Source organism: Leptodactylus fuscus, chromosome 2 (genome assembly GCF_031893055.1).
Source record: "Leptodactylus fuscus isolate aLepFus1 chromosome 2, aLepFus1.hap2, whole genome shotgun sequence".
In the NCBI taxonomy this organism is placed as follows: Eukaryota; Metazoa; Chordata; class Amphibia; order Anura; family Leptodactylidae; genus Leptodactylus; species Leptodactylus fuscus.
In genome coordinates, this window is record NC_134266.1 from 277,653,364 (window position 1) to 277,670,977 (window position 17,614).

The 17,614-nt window shown below is 52.9% G+C and overlaps 1 protein-coding gene across 1 annotated transcript in view; it reads right to left on the reverse strand.

Annotated features, from left to right (window-relative positions):
* Positions 1–755: 755 nt before the first annotated feature.
* Positions 756–17,614, reverse strand: part of CLPB (ClpB family mitochondrial disaggregase) — a 36,490-nt gene continuing 19,631 nt past the window's right edge. Inside the window, exons 6-8 of the mRNA XM_075263231.1 lie at positions 5,208–5,305; positions 2,857–3,006; positions 756–815 (exon numbers count right to left, since the gene is read on the reverse strand). Of these exons, the coding sequence (XP_075119332.1) occupies positions 756–815; positions 2,857–3,006; positions 5,208–5,305 (308 nt within the window). The remainder of the gene's footprint in view (positions 816–2,856; positions 3,007–5,207; positions 5,306–17,614) is intronic.

Consider the following 17,614-nt stretch of genomic DNA (forward strand, 5'->3'; position numbering starts at 1 on the left):
GAGCTGTCCCGGGATTGGGCGGGGGGGGGGGGGGGGGGGGAGGTCTACCCTGAAGTAATTGGCCAAGTTAATTTAATTCATAAATGTCTTCCTTGTTCTGATAATGTTTTATTCACAAGTCCACATCCAGAGCTGCGCCCCGCTGGCTCCCGGTCTGTACAGTGCAGGACCTCTGTGACTTCAGCTTTGGATGTGATTGGAGCAGAAGCTCTCATGTAAAGCAGGACCAGTGAAGTAAAGGATGCAATGACAATGGCTTGTGCCCGGTGAGTCCTGTGATCGGGGTCCCGGCCCCCCGCCCCCCCCCCCCCCCCCATCGTCCCCTCCAGCCGGGGAGTCACTGTCTTGTGTTTACTTCAAGGAGATGACAAGACAAAGGAGCGGCCCCTCCCCCGGGGTCGAGCAGCCGCGGCTTTTATTTCCTACATTTGTATCCTCGGTGGCGCTGCGCCCGCGGCTCTATTGAACGGAATAAATTCTCTGTATTGTTTTACACAAATCAATAGCGCCGCAGTTATCAGCCCCGCACGCCCCACAAAATTGGTTTCAGCCGAGAGGGTAATAAATGTGGTGATATCAGAGCTATTCATTGGGGCGAGGGGTCCGCGCCGGAGGAGGGCTCTTATATGGTGTATCTGGGAAAGCTGGGTGAAATGCAATCTAGAATCGCTCACTCAGCTTTCCCAGACTCCTGAATGGCCTTATATCTGTGCAGAACCAGGCAAAAGTACTAAATAATCGCAAAGACAGCTCCTTTAGGGAAGGTCACCCAGCTTTCCTAGACTCCTGAGCGGCCTTCTTATGTGGTCATGTATCTACAGAGACAGAAATGCTTGTTCAGGAGTCTGAGAAAGCGGTCCACTCAGCTTTTCCAGACTCCTGAATGGCAATTTATCTACACTCCCAAAGCCCTGTTCAGGAGCCTGAGAAAGCTGGATGATACAATATGTCAACCTGTAGACTCTCCCAGACCCCTGACTGAATGATGAAGACCCAAGTGGGGTGAGCGGGAGACTCCAGGTCAGGGGTAGGGAACGTACGGCTCTCCAGCTGTTGCAAAACTACAACTCCCAGCATGCATACTTGATCTGTTCTTCTTGGAACTCCGATGGAAGTGAATGGAGCATGCTGGGAGTTGTAGTTTCACAGCAGCTGGAGAGCCGAAGGTTCCCTACCCCTGCTCCAGGTCATGTCCTGACACCCGGCTGGTCAGCTTTGTACTGGCAGCAGGTGGGGTGTCAGGTGTGGACTCGTCATGTGACCATCTGCTCACCTTGTGGTCGGCGGGGGGACGTCCAGATGTCTCTATGTACATAACATCGGGGCGGTAATGTATCTGCCCCCTCCCCCCCCCCCCCCCCCACATGATACATTCCTCACCCCAGCAGCTCACCTATCCTGCCTGTCCTGTCACGTCAGTCTGGGAAAGCTGGATGTCCCTGCAAGACTCTCGTATCGCAGTATGAGGAGGCAGAATTACTGCACAGGTGTCTGGGAAAGCTGGGTGACCACGTCTAACAGTAGCAGGGGTTGTCAGAAGGTCGCAATCGGTCGTTTCTGGCCCCACGGATGCAGCGACCATCATTAGGGCGGCCGTCTATGGAGGCAAAGGGTTAACCCTTCCCCTCCAGGCCAAGGAAAATCTGCAGAACGTAAGAGCGCTAATGAGAATCCTTCCCATCCACTTAGCTGCGTCCAGAGCAGAACCGACCCGGACAGCTCCGCTCCGCCTGATGAGCCGCGATGCCCCCCGGTGGGGGAGGGTGGAGGGGCACGATTCTATAATTCAATCAGGAGAAGCATAAAGAGAGCGGCTGTAATGGGCGCAGACACCACCTGTGACAGCCGCAGACACCGACCATTCATCACCCGCCGACAATTAGCAGCCGCAGCCCGGGGGCAGAGCGCTGCCGAGCCGCACGACACTGCGTGCTGCACACCGCGCATAGACAGGCCAGTGTCAGTCTTTACTGAAGCTCTGCCATTCTATTCATGCTACAGGAAGATCTGCCTGCTGCCTACTTGTCCTCACTGACTCTGCCAGTCATGAACCAGGGAGCTCAGGCTGAGCAGCACAAGACGCGGGGACGCTGCAGTACTCGGAGGGTGTCGGAGAGCAGCAGACGACACGTACAGGCAGAGTCTTGTATGGATTCAGACACCTTCATGTGGCCTCGGTGAGCAATAACGCGCCCGCAGGATGGGGCCCCGGAGAGACGCCGGGCAAGGAGCTGCCCTATATATAGCAGGCGGGAGGGGGAGGGGGCAGCGGCGGATGACCCCCGAGAGGACCACACGCTTTATGAAAGTAGTAAAGATCTCAGCTCTGGAGGAACGAGGCAAAGGCCAAAAATAACCGCATTATTATAAGTTTGTGTCCCCCGCACACAGTGCAGGACAAGCCGGGGCCCCTCTAGGATCGGGTGTGTGGCCCCTGGGGCAGGACGGGTCCAGTATCTCTGCTGGCTGTCAGTGAATGAGAACAGGTTGGTTCCAACCATGTACACAGCAGGGAGTTTGTCCCAGTGTATCAGTGCAGGGGAATCTCTTACTTGCTCTGATACACTGTAACAACCCCTCAGCTGTGTGACAGGACCATGCTAATGCTATTCAGATTTTATATCTATAGAAAAGGTGGGTGACAAGCCATATGGGGGCTATCGAGGCAGCCATATTGGCTTCCACCCAGCTTTCCCAGAAAACCATGATTGTACAGGATGACAGTAGGACTTGATTTTAGGTGGGGTTGCCCTTTAGCTGTTTCTTCCCAGCATCCTCTGGGCCCTCTGTGTCTCCTGGGTCATTCGGGATTAGGGAAAAACTGGACATCCCCCTACTGGCCATTCAGTCTGTTACCCAGCTTTTCCAGGAACGGATGACTTTGCTCTTACCTGCCCCCACTGTGGCGATGGCGCTCTCCTGCCCCACGATGTGCTCCCTCAGGCGCTGCTCCAGGGGAAACCTCCTGCGCTCCTCCAGCTCCCGCCGCCTCTGCTCCACCTGAAACTGCAACGAAACCCACAGCGAAACGTAAAACAGTGGCAGGAAAGCTGGGTCTCCAGAACTACGGCTGCCCCTTACAGTGCGGGTGATCTGCCATTCAGGAGCCTAAGAAAGCTGGCTGTCAATATGGCTGCTGTTACTGCTCCTGGAGAGGGCCAGCTTTCCCAGGCTCCTGAATGGTACAGATGCAGAGTATGGAAAGCTGAGCAATGCCCCCTGTTATACCCAGCTTTACTGGACTCCTGAATGGCAAGGATGCTGAGTAGTAATACCTGGATATGATAATAGTCTCTCCCCCGTTATACCCAGCTTTCCCAGGACCCTCAATGCCAAGAATGCTGCGCAGCAATGCAGTGGTATGACAATATTCTATGAAGGTAACGATGGGTGAAACTCCCTATTATACCCAGCTTTTCTGGACTCCTGAATGGCAAAGACGCTGCAATGAAGGGGTATAGTATCATATGTAGGGAAAACTCCTTGTTTAACCCAGCATTCCTAGGCTCCTGATGGGCAAAGATGCACCAATGCAAGAATGTGATGATATCCTATGTCATAAAAGCTGTGGGACACCCCCGGTTACATCCAGCTTTCCAAGGTTCTTGAATAGCAAGGATGCTGCAATGCCAGGGAATAATATCCTATGCTGGGAAAGCTGGGTGACGCTCCCTGTTATACCCAGGAATCACATAGAAGCCACCGCCATGTACCTTTCCATTGACGGCAGTGCCATGACTCTGCAGACCGGCCCCGGGGGGTCTCTGGTGACTTTGGGGGTCAGTTACTAGTCCCTGTACCTGCAGACGCCCTGACTGGTTTCCCGGTTCTGCGGTTTCGGGTCGGCCCCGGTCGTTTATCAGCGGGGAGATAAACACAACAAATGTAAATGTCTGCGGCTGTCGTGGCGGCGCGCACAGAAAACGGATGTCCCGGCCTGGCATTAAATACTCCTGTCTATTCATTCTCGTCTGTGATTAAAATGAGCCATAAATTGCGGGGAGTCCCAGAAGAGAGGGGGATACAGAATCGCTACCTGCCAGCCGCCTGTCCCCGTCAGCCAGCCGTTCATCACGCGCCCCTGTCACCCAGCTTTACGGCTTTATAAGCAGATTCATCTCCCGCGCCGAGAGAAATACGGCGGCGAACGGCTGCAAACAGGTCGTCTCCCTGCGACTGCGGGTGATCGCTTATTTATGAGGGCGATGCATAATCCGCCGCGCCGTACCGGCTGACAGACGCTGAGCGATGACGAGAATCTCACCGGGTCACAAGGAGTTGCACTGTAAGCAATATCCTCCATGTTATAGAGGGGCAACAATCCCAGCGGTGGCCACTAGGGGCGAGGGAGAGAGGGGGCAGGCAGGGCTGATTTATGTCACATCCTGACCAATCACTGGATGCTTTTATAGACTCCTCCCTTCTCAGCTGGGAGGAGTCACAAGACACTGCAGTCATCCAATAAGAAGTGTAAACTAAGTAGTCCAGTGGGCGGAGTTTATTTCTCACTGCTAACCCTGATCTGTGTCCTGATTGTGGCCCCCAGAGGGCCCCTTTAAGCCGAACATTGGGAACTATTTCAGCTCCTTTATGTTTTGCAACGTAATGATTTCCAAGAGGAGTTGCCGGAGGGTTGGGGCTCATTACCTGCAGCAGTCGCTCCCCATATTGGGTCCCCCCCCCAACTCCTGGGTCAGACCCCTGACTGCACCATAAGGAGCTTCCCATCTTTATGGAGTTACCCTTCTTCTTAAAGGGACCTCACACTTATTGTATGGAAACGGTCCTGTGGCCTAGTCCTGCTCGTACAGCTGCAGCAGAAGGAGGTGGATGGGCAGGGAGCTCTTAGGATGTTCTGAGGTTAGAAGGGTCCTTGGACAGGGTCAGGTGACCTTTCCTGGCCAATCAGTCAGTTTCACTTTGTAACGGGTCAGTAACCAATCACTGCCGGGCCCTGGAGTCCGGGGGCCCAAATGCTTCTCTACCGAAACTACCGTTATATACAAGTGGGCCCAGGAGTTTCCTCTCACCCCTTCAGGCAGCTGCTGTGAAACTACAACTCCCAGCATGCCCTATTCATTTCTATGAGATTTATACAACAGCAGAGTGAGTAGGCATGCTGGGAGTTGTAGTTTCCCACCACCTGGTGGGCCGGATGTTGCTTCTATGTGTTAGTTACCCATGTGGGGGGTATTTCGGGCTCTCACCTTGGTCTCCCACTCCTTCAGCATCTTCTTCAGCTCTCCTTCCCGGGTGTAATCCAGAGGAGTGTGACCCATCTCGTTCTGCTGCGTGGGGTTCGCCCCTGCGGGGATGAGACAGGAGAGTTATAGGATGCCATGTAATAGCACTACCCAGCCAGGGCTTCCTGGTTCATGAACAGAATGCCAGAATGACAGTAAAGACTGACACATAACAGCTATGTAGGAGTAGGATGTACTTTGATACAACGGAATGACACTCCGGGTCTGTGTAAAGCTGGGTGACAACTCTTACGGGCTCTGCAATGGTGGTTGTGAGGCAAAAGTAAAAGCAAACGTAGTTTTTTTTAACACTGGAGTCAACACGGATTGCGGCAGAACTACAACCCTCAGCATGCCCTGACAGCACCAGTATATATCAGCCAAGAGCATGCTGGGTGTTGTAGTTGTGGTACAGTCAGAGCCTACAGGTTGGAGGCCGAGGGAGAGTCAAATTCGGAACTATTAGTTTCTTGCCTTCTGTAAGATCTCTGCTCGCTGTTCACACATGAGGGCTTGTTACAGTGTATCAGGGTAAGTAACTGAAGAGATTGGTGCTGCTGAAGAGGACGCAACGGTAGCAAATCTTCAGCTGTGAGAAGGATTTGGCCTGTACAAGACTCCTCCTTATGTACGACTACTCACAGCTGAAGGTTTGTTACCATTGCATGGCTGCCTGTTCTGTACTGGACTGTAACGTGGCAGCATTGAGCTGCGCTGACACAATGTAACAAACCCACAGCCGTGAGAAGGATTCGGCCTGTACAAGACTTCTCACAGCTGAAGTGTTGCTACCATTGGATCAATCAAGCTGACACAATGTAACAAACCCACAGCTGAGAGGTTCTTAGTCAAGAATATCTCAATTCCCAACCAGAGATCTTGAAGATGACGAGGGATCGAGACACAAGATGAAACACGGAAATGATGAGATTTGGGGGTTTGGGTCATTTTTCTTCTGCTCGGATATTGATTGCTCGGGGCTGAATCCCCTCCAGCAGTCTGAGGGTTAAGTGTGGCACATAAAGTGGCCGGGATATAAAGGCCATTGATCAGAGGACGGAGCGGCCGCTCTCTGCCGGGGCCCGGGCTGACAAGACTGATCGTTGAGCAGCGAGCGCGCTGGCGTTAACGTGTCCCCGGCCGCCGGCTGATGACAGCCCAGAGGCCGCACATCTATTCTGCGCTCTGCTCATCCCCGGGATCGATCGATGCGGCGCTCCAATATTAGCTTAATCCCCCTGTTAATGGTTCTGACGACTTGACTAATTGCAGCAATAATTGATAGGACCTGAGCGGTGGGGGGGGCGCTCATCGATTCGCCTGGCGCGCAACCAGCAGCGATCGGATATTACACCTTCATAAATAACCCGTGTCATCAGCCGGGCCGCTGCGAGAGAGGGAGAGAGCGCCGCACCTTACCCCAAGTGCCCTCATACTGGTCACCTATGGCATATCTGCAGGGTTATACAGCAGGACGTCCCTTGTTGCAGCCTTGCTGAATAGTTGCCATTCAGAAGTCTAGGAAAGTTGGGTGACTGACCATCACTCTGTTTACACATGACTGCAAAACCAAGGAGGTTTGTCATTCAGGGGTGTGGGAAAGATGGGTGACAACACTTGAGGGATGATGAACAGATTGCTCATCTATTGATCTCAGTGTGTCAGTCTTTACTGCAGAAATGGCATCATATTCAAGAACCAGAAAGCTCTGGATGAACAGCGCGATAGGCAAGGAGTTATAAGTGTCAGCGGCCACGTTATGTCATGCAAGAGGTGTGGCCTATTTCTACCAATCAGGTCTCTGCTTAGTTCTTTCCACTGTATGGCCAGAGAATACAAGCAGTGATCTGATTGGCTGTATTTGGCCACGCCTCCTCCACTTTAGATTCTGTACAATTACGTTAACTCAATCTTAATAGGATTATTAGATATTCCAGATTATCGGATGTCGCACAAGATACAAGTGACAAAAACTGCCCAGGAATAGGAATTACCGGATGGCTTGGAGGGGCCCCGGAGAACGTATGGAGGGGCCCCGGGGACGTATATGGAGGGGACCAGGAGGACGTATGGAGGGGACCAGGAGGACGTATGGAGGGGCCCCGGAGGACGTATGGAGGGGCCCCGGAGGACGTATATGGAGGGGACCAGGAGCACGTATGGAGGGGACCAGGAGGACGTATGGAGGGGACCAGGAGGACGTATGGAGGGGCCCCGGAGGACGTATGGAGGGGCCCCGGAGGACGTATGGAGGGGCCCCGGAGGACGTATGGAGGGGCCCCGGAGGACGTATGGAGGGGCCCCGGAGGACGTATGGAGGGGCCCCGGAGGACGTATGGAGGGGCCCCGGAGGACGTATGGAGGGGACCCGGAGGACGTATGGAGGGGACCCGGAGGACGTATGGAGGGGACCCGGAGGACGTATGGAAAGGCCCCGGAGGACGTATAGAGGTCCCAACTAGGTGGTTGTCCGGTATATACATAAGCACTGCATTATGGCCAGACGATTCATCTCGTGACGGATTATTGGAATTTTTTTGTTTGCAAGCGACTCGAGTCCAAGCTTTAACGTTTGTCGTCACCCAGCTTTCCCGGCCTCCTGAACCTGACGTTCCCATAATCTAGAACCTGAGCGGCCCCGGTAACGCCGGATTATTGGAATCCTCCAGAATTTAAAGGTTCACTTTGTATAAACCCAGATGATAATGGCGGCAGTCAGAGGCGTCCGCCACAGTGACAGGGGGTGGACGACAAGACAATGGCCCCCTTTGCTGGGGCGACGGAGGGTTAATTGGCGGAGGATCAGGCAGCCCATTGTGCTCCCGCCGAAGGGTCTACAACCTTAAGACCCCTTAATAGAGGGGGTAATTAGTCACCACCCACAGTGAGTGCTTATGTTGTATGGGACAGGGGGGGGGCGGTGGCACCTGGTCGGCACCCCGGGCTGTGCGCTCCCCCTCCCCCCCCTCGCCAGGCATTAGCCCAGGCATCTTATAATATTTGATAAATGAGGCGCTGCCTCGGTGCCTCAGCTGAAGAAGGTCACTCATTGGGGAAATATGTTTCTGTCGCAGCTATTGAAAAAAGTTTATGGCGGTGACAGCCCCACATTACTCACGTTTTATTAACTCCGTCCTGCTCACTATTTGTCTTTCCCATTCTTGGCTTCCGGGGTCCCTGTCAATAGCCCCAGCCAGGGTCCTGCATCACCGCAGCTGCTCGCCGCCCGTCCGGAAGTCAATGTCCTGCAGGGGACGGGGGCGTTTAAAGGGCATATACCCCTAAAAATATCCCCCACTTGTCCTCTTGTGTTGTCTGCTCTTAAGAAAGCTGGGTGACAACTATTAAAACCTCCTCACCGGTCAGTGTCCAGCTTTCCTATAACCCTGACTAACACATCTGTCCTGCTTCCATATTATCACCGGCCATTCAGGAATTTATAAAGGTTGGGTAAGGCCCCCATTCGGAGCGGTCAATAGGCCCATATAGGGTCACCATCACACTGGAAGTCAATGTCCTGCAGGGGTCAGGGGCATTTAAAGGGCATTTCCCCCCTAAAAATATCCCCTTAATTGGCCTCTTCAGCTGTGTTGTCTGTTCACAGGAAAGCTGGGTGACAATCAGTATAAAGCTTCCTCACTGGTCCATGTTAAACGCTAAAAGTACCCCCCCCCCCCCCCCACAACTGTCCTTTTGCATTCAGCTGTGTTATCTGTTCCTAGGAAAGCTGGGTAGGAACCGGAGAGGCCACCTTTAAAGCTCCCTCACTGGTCAATATCCAGCTTTCCTAAAACCCTGACCTATACATCTGCTCTGCTTACCTATTACCACCAAAGTCATCATTCAGGAATCTAGAAAAGTTGGGTAATGACCTCTGCTGGAGTCAGCAATAACCCCAGTTAGGGTCCTGCACCCTTGTGGCTGTATGGGGTCCTGCAGGGGTCGGGGGCAATTCAAGAGTATTTACCCAAAAATCAGAAAATTCTCGAATGTTGTCCTCTTCTATTCAGCTCTTATCTGTTCCTAGGAAAGCTGGGTGGCAACCAGAATGACCCTTCCTAAAGCAGGTTTTTGGGTTGATATCACTTCTTCCTACAACCCTGGCTCATTTTGGCTACTAAACGGGGGAAAGTTTTACTACATGGAGATTTGCTTTTCAGGAGTCTGGGAAAGATGGGTGACACCAGATATGGTCAGTACAATTTCTATAACACGGGATATCATGTAGATTTTCCAGACTACAGAATAGCAAACCTGCTTGGTATCATGAGGCAGATTTGCCGGTCTGGACTTTGGAAAAGCTGGGTGACCTCACCTGTGGCGTCCGTAATGTCAGCCATAATTAAAGGGGTTGTCTAGGATTTCTTTTCTGGCCTATATTTACTGGAGTAGCGCAGGTTCCCGTAGGACCTGGTGGTGGACTTGGTCACCTCGATCACCCGGTGTCACCATAGACCCCGTAGGGGGCATCATGGGGGTAATAACAGAGTAAGGTGTACAGTAGGGGGCGCTCTGACAGTGGTAACCGTGCCCTGACATGAAGCCGCCGTGGCGCTCCCTCCGCCGTGTCTGGGCCGGTTATAAAACCTCTATTGATTCTTTCTATGGAGCCGTAAATTGTGGCCGCGATGATTAAAACCCATATAAAGCTCGGAAAACGCAGAGGCCGCGCTGTGACACCGTATTAACCCCTGCACTGCCGCCGCCGCCTCCGGCACTCCCTCATCCCTACTGTCAGGGGGTGATCAGAAGGACGAATAGATAATACCGGAAACATGGCAGTCCTACAGGAGAGGCCACATCAGCCAATCACAGAGCAGCTTTCATTTCTCCAAGGCAGTTTAAGAAACGTAAGCTGTAGAGATGAGCGAACACTAAAATGTTCGAGGTTCGAAATTCGATTCGAACAGCCGCTCAATGTTCGTGTGTTCGAATGGGTTTCGAACCCCATTATAGTCTATGGGGAACAGATACTCGTTAAGGGGGAAACCCAAATCCGTGTCTGGAGGGTCACCAAGTCCACTATGACACCCCAGGAAATGATGCCAACACCTCTGGAATGACACTGGGACAGCAGGGGAAGCATGTCTGGGGGCATCTAACACACCAAAGACCCTCTATTACCCCAACATCACTGCCTAACAACTACACACTTTACACACTCAATACCACCTCTCTGACAGTAGGAAAACACCTTGAAACATGTGTATTTGGCACTTGCAGTGAGGAGAGCTTGTCACCAGCAGTGAATTTGGCCCTTGTAGTAAGTTGAGGTTGGCACCAACATTTGTTTTGAAAATCAGGGTGGATTGAGCCTCTAACCAGCAGAGTTTGGGCAAATTCATGGTGGAGGGAGCCTCTAAAAACCCCAGTTTGGACCAATTCATGGTGGAGGGAGCCTCTAACCAGCCCAGTTTGGGCAAATTCATGGTGGAGGGAGCCTCTAAAAACCCCAGTTTGGACCAATTCATGGTGGAGGGAGCCTCTAACCAGCCCAGTTTGGGCAAATTCATGGTGGAGGGAGCCTCTAAACACCCCAGTTTGGACCAATTCATGGTGGAGGGAGCCTCTAACCAGCCCAGTTTGGGCAAATTCATGGTGGAGGGAGCCTCTAAACACCCCAGTTTGGGCAAATTCATGGTGGAGGGAGCCTCTAACCAGCCCAGTTTGGGCAAATTCATGGTGGAGGGAGCCTCTAAACACCCCAGTTTGGACCAATTCATGGTGGAGGGAGCCTCTAACCAGCCCAGTTTGGGCAAATTCATGGTGGAGGGAGCCTCTAACCAGCCCAGTTTGGACCAATTAATGGTGGAGGGAGCCTCTAACCAGCCCAGTTTGGACCAATTAATGGTGGAGGGAGCCTCTAACCAGCCCAGTTTGGACCAATTCATGGTGGAGGGAGCCTCTAAACAGCCCAGTTTGGGCAAATTCATGGTGGAGGGAGCCTCTAAAAAACCCAGTTTGGACCAATTCATGGTGGAGGGAGCCTCTAACCAGCCCAGTTTGGACCAATTAATGGTGGAGGGAGCCTCTAACCAGCCCAGTTTGGACCAATTCATGGTGGAGGGAGCCTCTAAACAGCCAAGTTTTGGGAAATTCATGGTGGAGGGAGCCTCTAACCAGCCCAGTTTGGACCAATTCATGGTGGAGGGAGCCTCTAAACAGCCAAGTTTTGGGAAATTCATGGTGGAGGGAGCCTCTAACCAGCCCAGTTTGGACCAATTCATGGTGGAGGGAGCCTCTAAAAAACCCAGTTTGGACCAATTCATGGTGGAGGGAGCCTCTAAACAGCCCAGTTTGGGCAAATTCATGGTGGAGGGAGCCTCTAACCAGCCCAGTTTGGACCAATTAATGGTGGAGGGAGCCTCTAAACAGCCCAGTTTGGGCAAATTCATGGTGGAGGGAGCCTCTAACCAGCCCAGTTTGGACCAATTCATGGTGGAGGGAGCCTCTAACCAGCCCAGTTTGGACCAATTAATGGTGGAGGGAGCCTCTAACCAGCCCAGTTTGGACCAATTCATGGTGGAGGGAGCCTCTAAACAGCCCAGTTTGGGCAAATTCATGGTGGAGGGAGCCTCTAAAAAACCCAGTTTGGACCAATTCATGGTGGAGGGAGCCTCTAACCAGCCCAGTTTGGACCAATTAATGGTGGAGGGAGCCTCTAACCAGCCCAGTTTGGACCAATTCATGGTGGAGGGAGCCTCTAACCAGCCCAGTTTGGACCAATTCATGGTGGAGGGAGCCTCTAAACAGCCCAGTTTGGGCAAATTCATGGTGGAGGGAGCCTCTAAAAAACCCAGTTTGGACCAATTCATGGTGGAGGGAGCCTCTAACCAGCCCAGTTTGGACCAATTAATGGTGGAGGGAGCCTCTAACCAGCCCAGTTTGGACCAATTAATGGTGGAGGGAGCCTCTAACCAGCCCAGTTTGGACCAATTCATGGTGGAGGGAGCCTCTAAACAGCCAAGTTTTGGGAAATTCATGGTGGAGGGAGCCTCTAACCAGCCCAGTTTGGACCAATTCATGGTGGAGGGAGCCTCTAAACAGCCAAGTTTTGGGAAATTCATGGTGGAGGGAGCCTCTAACCAGCCCAGTTTGGACCAATTCATGGTGGAGGGAGCCTCTAAAAAACCCAGTTTGGACCAATTCATGGTGGAGGGAGCCTCTAAAAAACCCAGTTTGGACCAATTCATGGTGGAGGGAGCCTCTAAACAGCCCAGTTTGGGCAAATTCATGGTGGAGGAAGCCTCTAACCAGCCCAGTTTGGACCAATTAATGGTGGAGGGAGCCTCTAAACAGCCCAGTTTGGGCAAATTCATGGTGGAGGGAGCCTCTAACCAGCCCAGTTTGGACCAATTCATGGTGGAGGGAGCCTCTAACCAGCCCAGTTTGGGCCAATTCATGGTGGAGGGAGCCTCTAAAAAACCCAGCTTGGACCAATTCATGGTGGAGGGAGCCTCTAACCAGCCCAGTTTGGGCAAATTCATGGTGGAGGGAGCCTCTAAAAAACCCAGTTTGGACCAATTCATGGTGGAGGGAGCCTCTAAACAGCCCAGTTTGGGCAAATTCATGGTGGAGGGAGCCTCTAACCAGCCCAGTTTGGACCAATTAATGGTGGAGGGAGCCTCTAACCAGCCCAGTTTGGACCAATTAATGGTGGAGGGAGCCTCTAACCAGCCCAGTTTGGACCAATTAATGGTGGAGGGAGCCTCTAACCACCCCAGTTTGGACCAATTAATGGTGGAGGGAGCCTCTAACCAGCCCAGTTTGGACCAATTCATGGTGGAGGGAGCCTCTAAAAAACCCAGTTTGGACCAATTCATGGTGGAGGGAGCCTCTAAACAGCCCAGTTTGGGCAAATTCATGGTGGAGGGAGCCTCTAAACAGCCCAGTTTGGGCAAATTCATGGTGGAGGGAGCCTCTAACCAGCCCAGTTTGGACCAATTAATGGTGGAGGGAGCCTCTAACCAGCCCAGTTTGGACCAATTCATGGTGGAGGGAGCCTCTAAACAGCCAAGTTTGGACCAATTCATGGTGGAGGGAGCCTCTAAAAAACCCAGTTTGGACCAATTCATGGTGGAGGGAGCCTCTAACCAGCCCAGTTTGGACCAATTAATGGTGGAGGGAGCCTCTAACCAGCCCAGTTTGGACCAATTCATGGTGGAGGGAGCCTCTAACCAGCCCAGTTTGGACCAATTCATGGTGGAGGGAGCCTCTAAACAGCCCAGTTTGGGCAAATTCATGGTGGAGGGAGCCTCTAACCAGCCCAGTTTGGACCAATTCATGGTGGAGGGAGCCTCTAAAAAACCCAGTTTGGACCAATTCATGGTGGAGGGAGCCTCTAAACAGCCCAGTTTGGGCAAATTCATGGTGGAGGGAGCCTCTAAACAGCCCAGTTTGGGCAAATTCATGGTGGAGGGAGCCTCTAACCAGCAGAGTTGGTGGAAATCAGGGTGGAGGGAGCCTCTAACCAGCAGAGTTGGGGGAAATCAGGGTGGAGGGAGCCTAGTATTAGCAGAATTGTGCAACGCTTATGGTGGATGAGTATGAGGATGCGGAGGAATTGGAGAGGTTGAGTACAGACATGGAGTTTCATGTTGGGGTGCTTTACACAGGTGGGCACAAAAATGACGGCTCTACCCAGTGGTGGTTCATTTTTATCAAAGTGAGCCGGTCGGCACTCTCAGCTGACAGACGGGTGCGCTTGTCAGTGATGATGCCACCGGCTGCACTGAACACCCTCTCAGATAGGACGCTGGCGGCAGGACAGGACAGCACCTCCAAGGCATATAGGGCAAGTTCAAGCCACAGGTCCAACTTCGACACCCAATACGTGTAGGGCGCAGAGGGGTCGGAGAGGACAGGGCTGTGGTCGGAAAGGTATTCCCGCAACATGCGCCTATACTTCTCACGCCTGGTGACACTAGGACCCTCTGTGGCGGCACTTTGGCGAGGGGGTGCCATCAAGGTGTCCCAGACCTTAGACAGTGTGCCCCTCGTTTGTGTGGACCGGTGAGAACTTGGTTGCCTACTGGAGGAACTGCCCTCCCTGCCGCCAACGTCACATGCTGGAAACATCTCCATCATATTCTGCACCAATTGCCTGTGGCAAGCATTGATGCGATTGGCCCTCCCCTCTACCGGAATAAAAGACGAGATGTTGTTTTTATACCGGGGGTCAAGGATAGCAAAGATCCAGTACTGGTTGTCCTCCATGATTTTGACAATACGCTTGTCGGTTGTAAAGCACCCCAACATGAACTCAGCCATGTCTGCCACAGTGTTAGTTGGCATGACTCCTCTGGCCCCACCGGAAAGTTCAATCTCCATTTCCTCCTCATCCTCCATGTCTACCCATCCGCGCTGCAACAATGGGACGATTCGAAGTTGCCCGGAAGCCTCCTGTATCACCATCACATCATCGGACAACTCTTCTTCCTCCTCCTCCTCCTCCTCCATTAAACGCAGTGAAGCGGACAGATGTGTGGACCTACTCTCCAGCTGTGACGGATCGGATGCTATCCCTAACTCCTCTGTGTGATCTGAGTTATCCCTGATGTCAATCAGGGATTCTCTCAGAACACACAAGAGCGGGATTGTAAGGCTCACCATCGCATCCTCAGAGCTCACCCTCCTTGTGGACTCCTCAAAGACCCGTAGGATGTCACAAAGGTCTCTCATCCATGGCCACTCATGGATGTGAAACTGAGGCAGCTGACTTTGTGGCACCCTAGGGTTTTGTAGCTGGTATTCCATCAAAGGTCTCTGCTGCTCAACCACTCTATTCAACATCTGAAACGTTGAGTTCCAGCGTGTGGGGACGTCGCACAAAAGCCGGTGTTGTGGCACATGCAGGCGTTGCTGGAGAGATTTTAAGCTAGCAGCGGCTACTGTCGACTTGCGAAAGTGGGCGCACATGCGCCGCACTTTCACCAGTAGCTCTGGAACATTGGGGTAGCTCTTTAGGAAACGTTGCACCACTAGGTTGAAGACGTGGGCCAGGCATGGAACATGTTGGAGTCCGGCAAGCTCCAGAGCTGCTACCAGGTTCCGGCTGTTATCACAAACGACCATGCCTGGGCCCAGGTGCAGCGGCTCAAACCATATTGCCGTCTCATCGAGGAGGGCATCCCTCACCTCGGAGGCAGTGTGCTGTCTGTCCCCCAAGCTGATCAGCTTCAGCACAGCCTGCTGACGTCTACCAACGCCAGTGCTGCAACGTTTCCAACTCGTAGCTGGGGTCAATCTAACAGCGGAGGAGGAGGCGGTGGCGGAGGAGGAGGCGGTGGCGGAGGAGGAGGCGGTAGAGGAGGAGGAGGAGGGGGGTGTTCTTCTCGTGTCCCTGCCAGGAATGTTAGGCGGGGAGACGAGGTACACCGGGCCAGTTTGGGAAGCAGTCCCAGCCTCAACTACATTCACCCAGTGTGCCGTCAGTGAAATGTAGCGTCCCTGTCCGCATGCACTTGTCCACGCGTCGGTGGTCAAGTGGACCTTTGTGCAAAGCGCGGAACTAAGGGCCCGCCTGATGTTGAGTGACACGTGCTGGTGCAAGGCGGGGACGGCACACCGGGAGAAGTAGTGACGGCTAGGGACGGCATAGCGAGGTGCCGCAGTTGCCATCAGGTCCAGGAAGGCGGGAGTTTCAACAAGCCGGAACGCCAACATCTCCTGGGCCAGCAGTTTAGCGATGTTGGCGTTCAAGGCTTGCGCGTGTGGGTGGTTAGCAGTGTATTTCTGCCGCCGCTCCAATGTCTGAGAGATGGTGGGTTGTTGTAAAGAAACGCCTGATGGTGCCTTTGATGGTGCAGGAGAAGGAGATAAGACAGGACCAGGGGAGGATGAGGTAGAAGTCAACAAAGTGGCGGAGGCAGATGAAGTGGTGTCCTGGCTCGTCCTCTGGAGTGCATCGCCAGCACAGTCAGCAGTGGCAGTGGCAGAGGCAGTGGCAGTGGCGTGAACGGCAGGCGGCCTTTGTCCTGCCGTTGCTGCCTGCCACTGATTCCAGTGCTTGGATTCCAAATGACGGCGCATTGAAGTGGTGGACAGGTTGCTCTTCTCAGAGCCCCTAATCAATTTCGAGAGGCAAATTGTGCAGACAACACTATATCTGTCCTCGGCGCATTCCTTGAAAAAACTCCACACCTTCGAGAAACGTGCCCTCGAGGTGGGAGTTTTTCGGGGCTGGGTACGAACTGGAACATCTTGGGAGATTCCGGGTGTGGCCTGGCTTCGCCTAAGCTGCTGACCTCTGCCTCTGCCTCTAGCTACCCTTTTTGGTGCTGCACCTGCCTCAACATCCACACTACTTTCCCCGCTTGACATCCCCCCTGTCCAGGTCGGGTCAGTGTCCTCATCATCCACCACTTCCTCTTCCAACTCCTGTCTCATCTCCTCCTCCCGCACAATGCGCCGGTCAACTGGATGCCCTGACGGCAACTGCGTCACATCATCGTCGATGAGGGTGGGTTGCTGGTCATCCACCACCAAATCGAACGGAGATGGAGGAGACTCTAGTGTTTGAGCATCTGGACACAGATGCTCCTCTGTTAGGTTCGTGGAATCGTGACGTGGAGAGGCAGGTTGAGGGACAATGAAAGGAGCGGAGAACAGCTCTGGGGAGCAGGGACAGTTGGGGTTATTGTTCTGTGAAGCTTGGGAATTTTGGGAGGAAGGAGGACAAGACTGTTGGGTAATAGGAGGAGAGGAGGCAGAGTCTGACTGGCTGCTGGACAATGTGCTGTAAGCGTTCTCTGACAGCCATTGCAAGACCTGTTCCTGGTTCTCGGGCCTACTAAGGTTTGTACCCTGCAGTTTAGTTAATGTGGCAAGCAACCCTGGCACTGTGGAGTGGCGCAATGCTTGCTGCCCCACAGGAGTAGGCACGGGACGCCCTGTGGCTTCACTGCTACCTTGCTCCCCAGAACCATTCCCCCGACCTCGCCCACGGCCTCGTCCACGTCCCTTTCCGGGAGCCTTGCGCATTTTGAATTCCTAGTTAGAAATTGGCACTGTATACCAGTAGTAAAAATTGTGGGTGCACGTAACCCCAATATACTCTTTGAATTCCCAGTCAGACAATGGCACTGTATACCAGTAGTAAAAATTGTAGGTGCATGTAACCCCAATATATTCTTTGAATTACCAGTCAGAAACTGGCACTATATGGCAGTAGCAAGAAATGAGGGTATTTATAACCCCAATATATTCTTTGAATTCCCAGTCAGACAATGGCACTGTATACCAGTAGTAAAAATTGTGGGTGCACGTAACCCCAATATATTCTTTGAATTCCCAGTCAGACACTGGCACTATATGGCAGTAGCAAGAAATGAGGGTATTTGTATTCCCAATATATTCTTTGAATTCCCAGT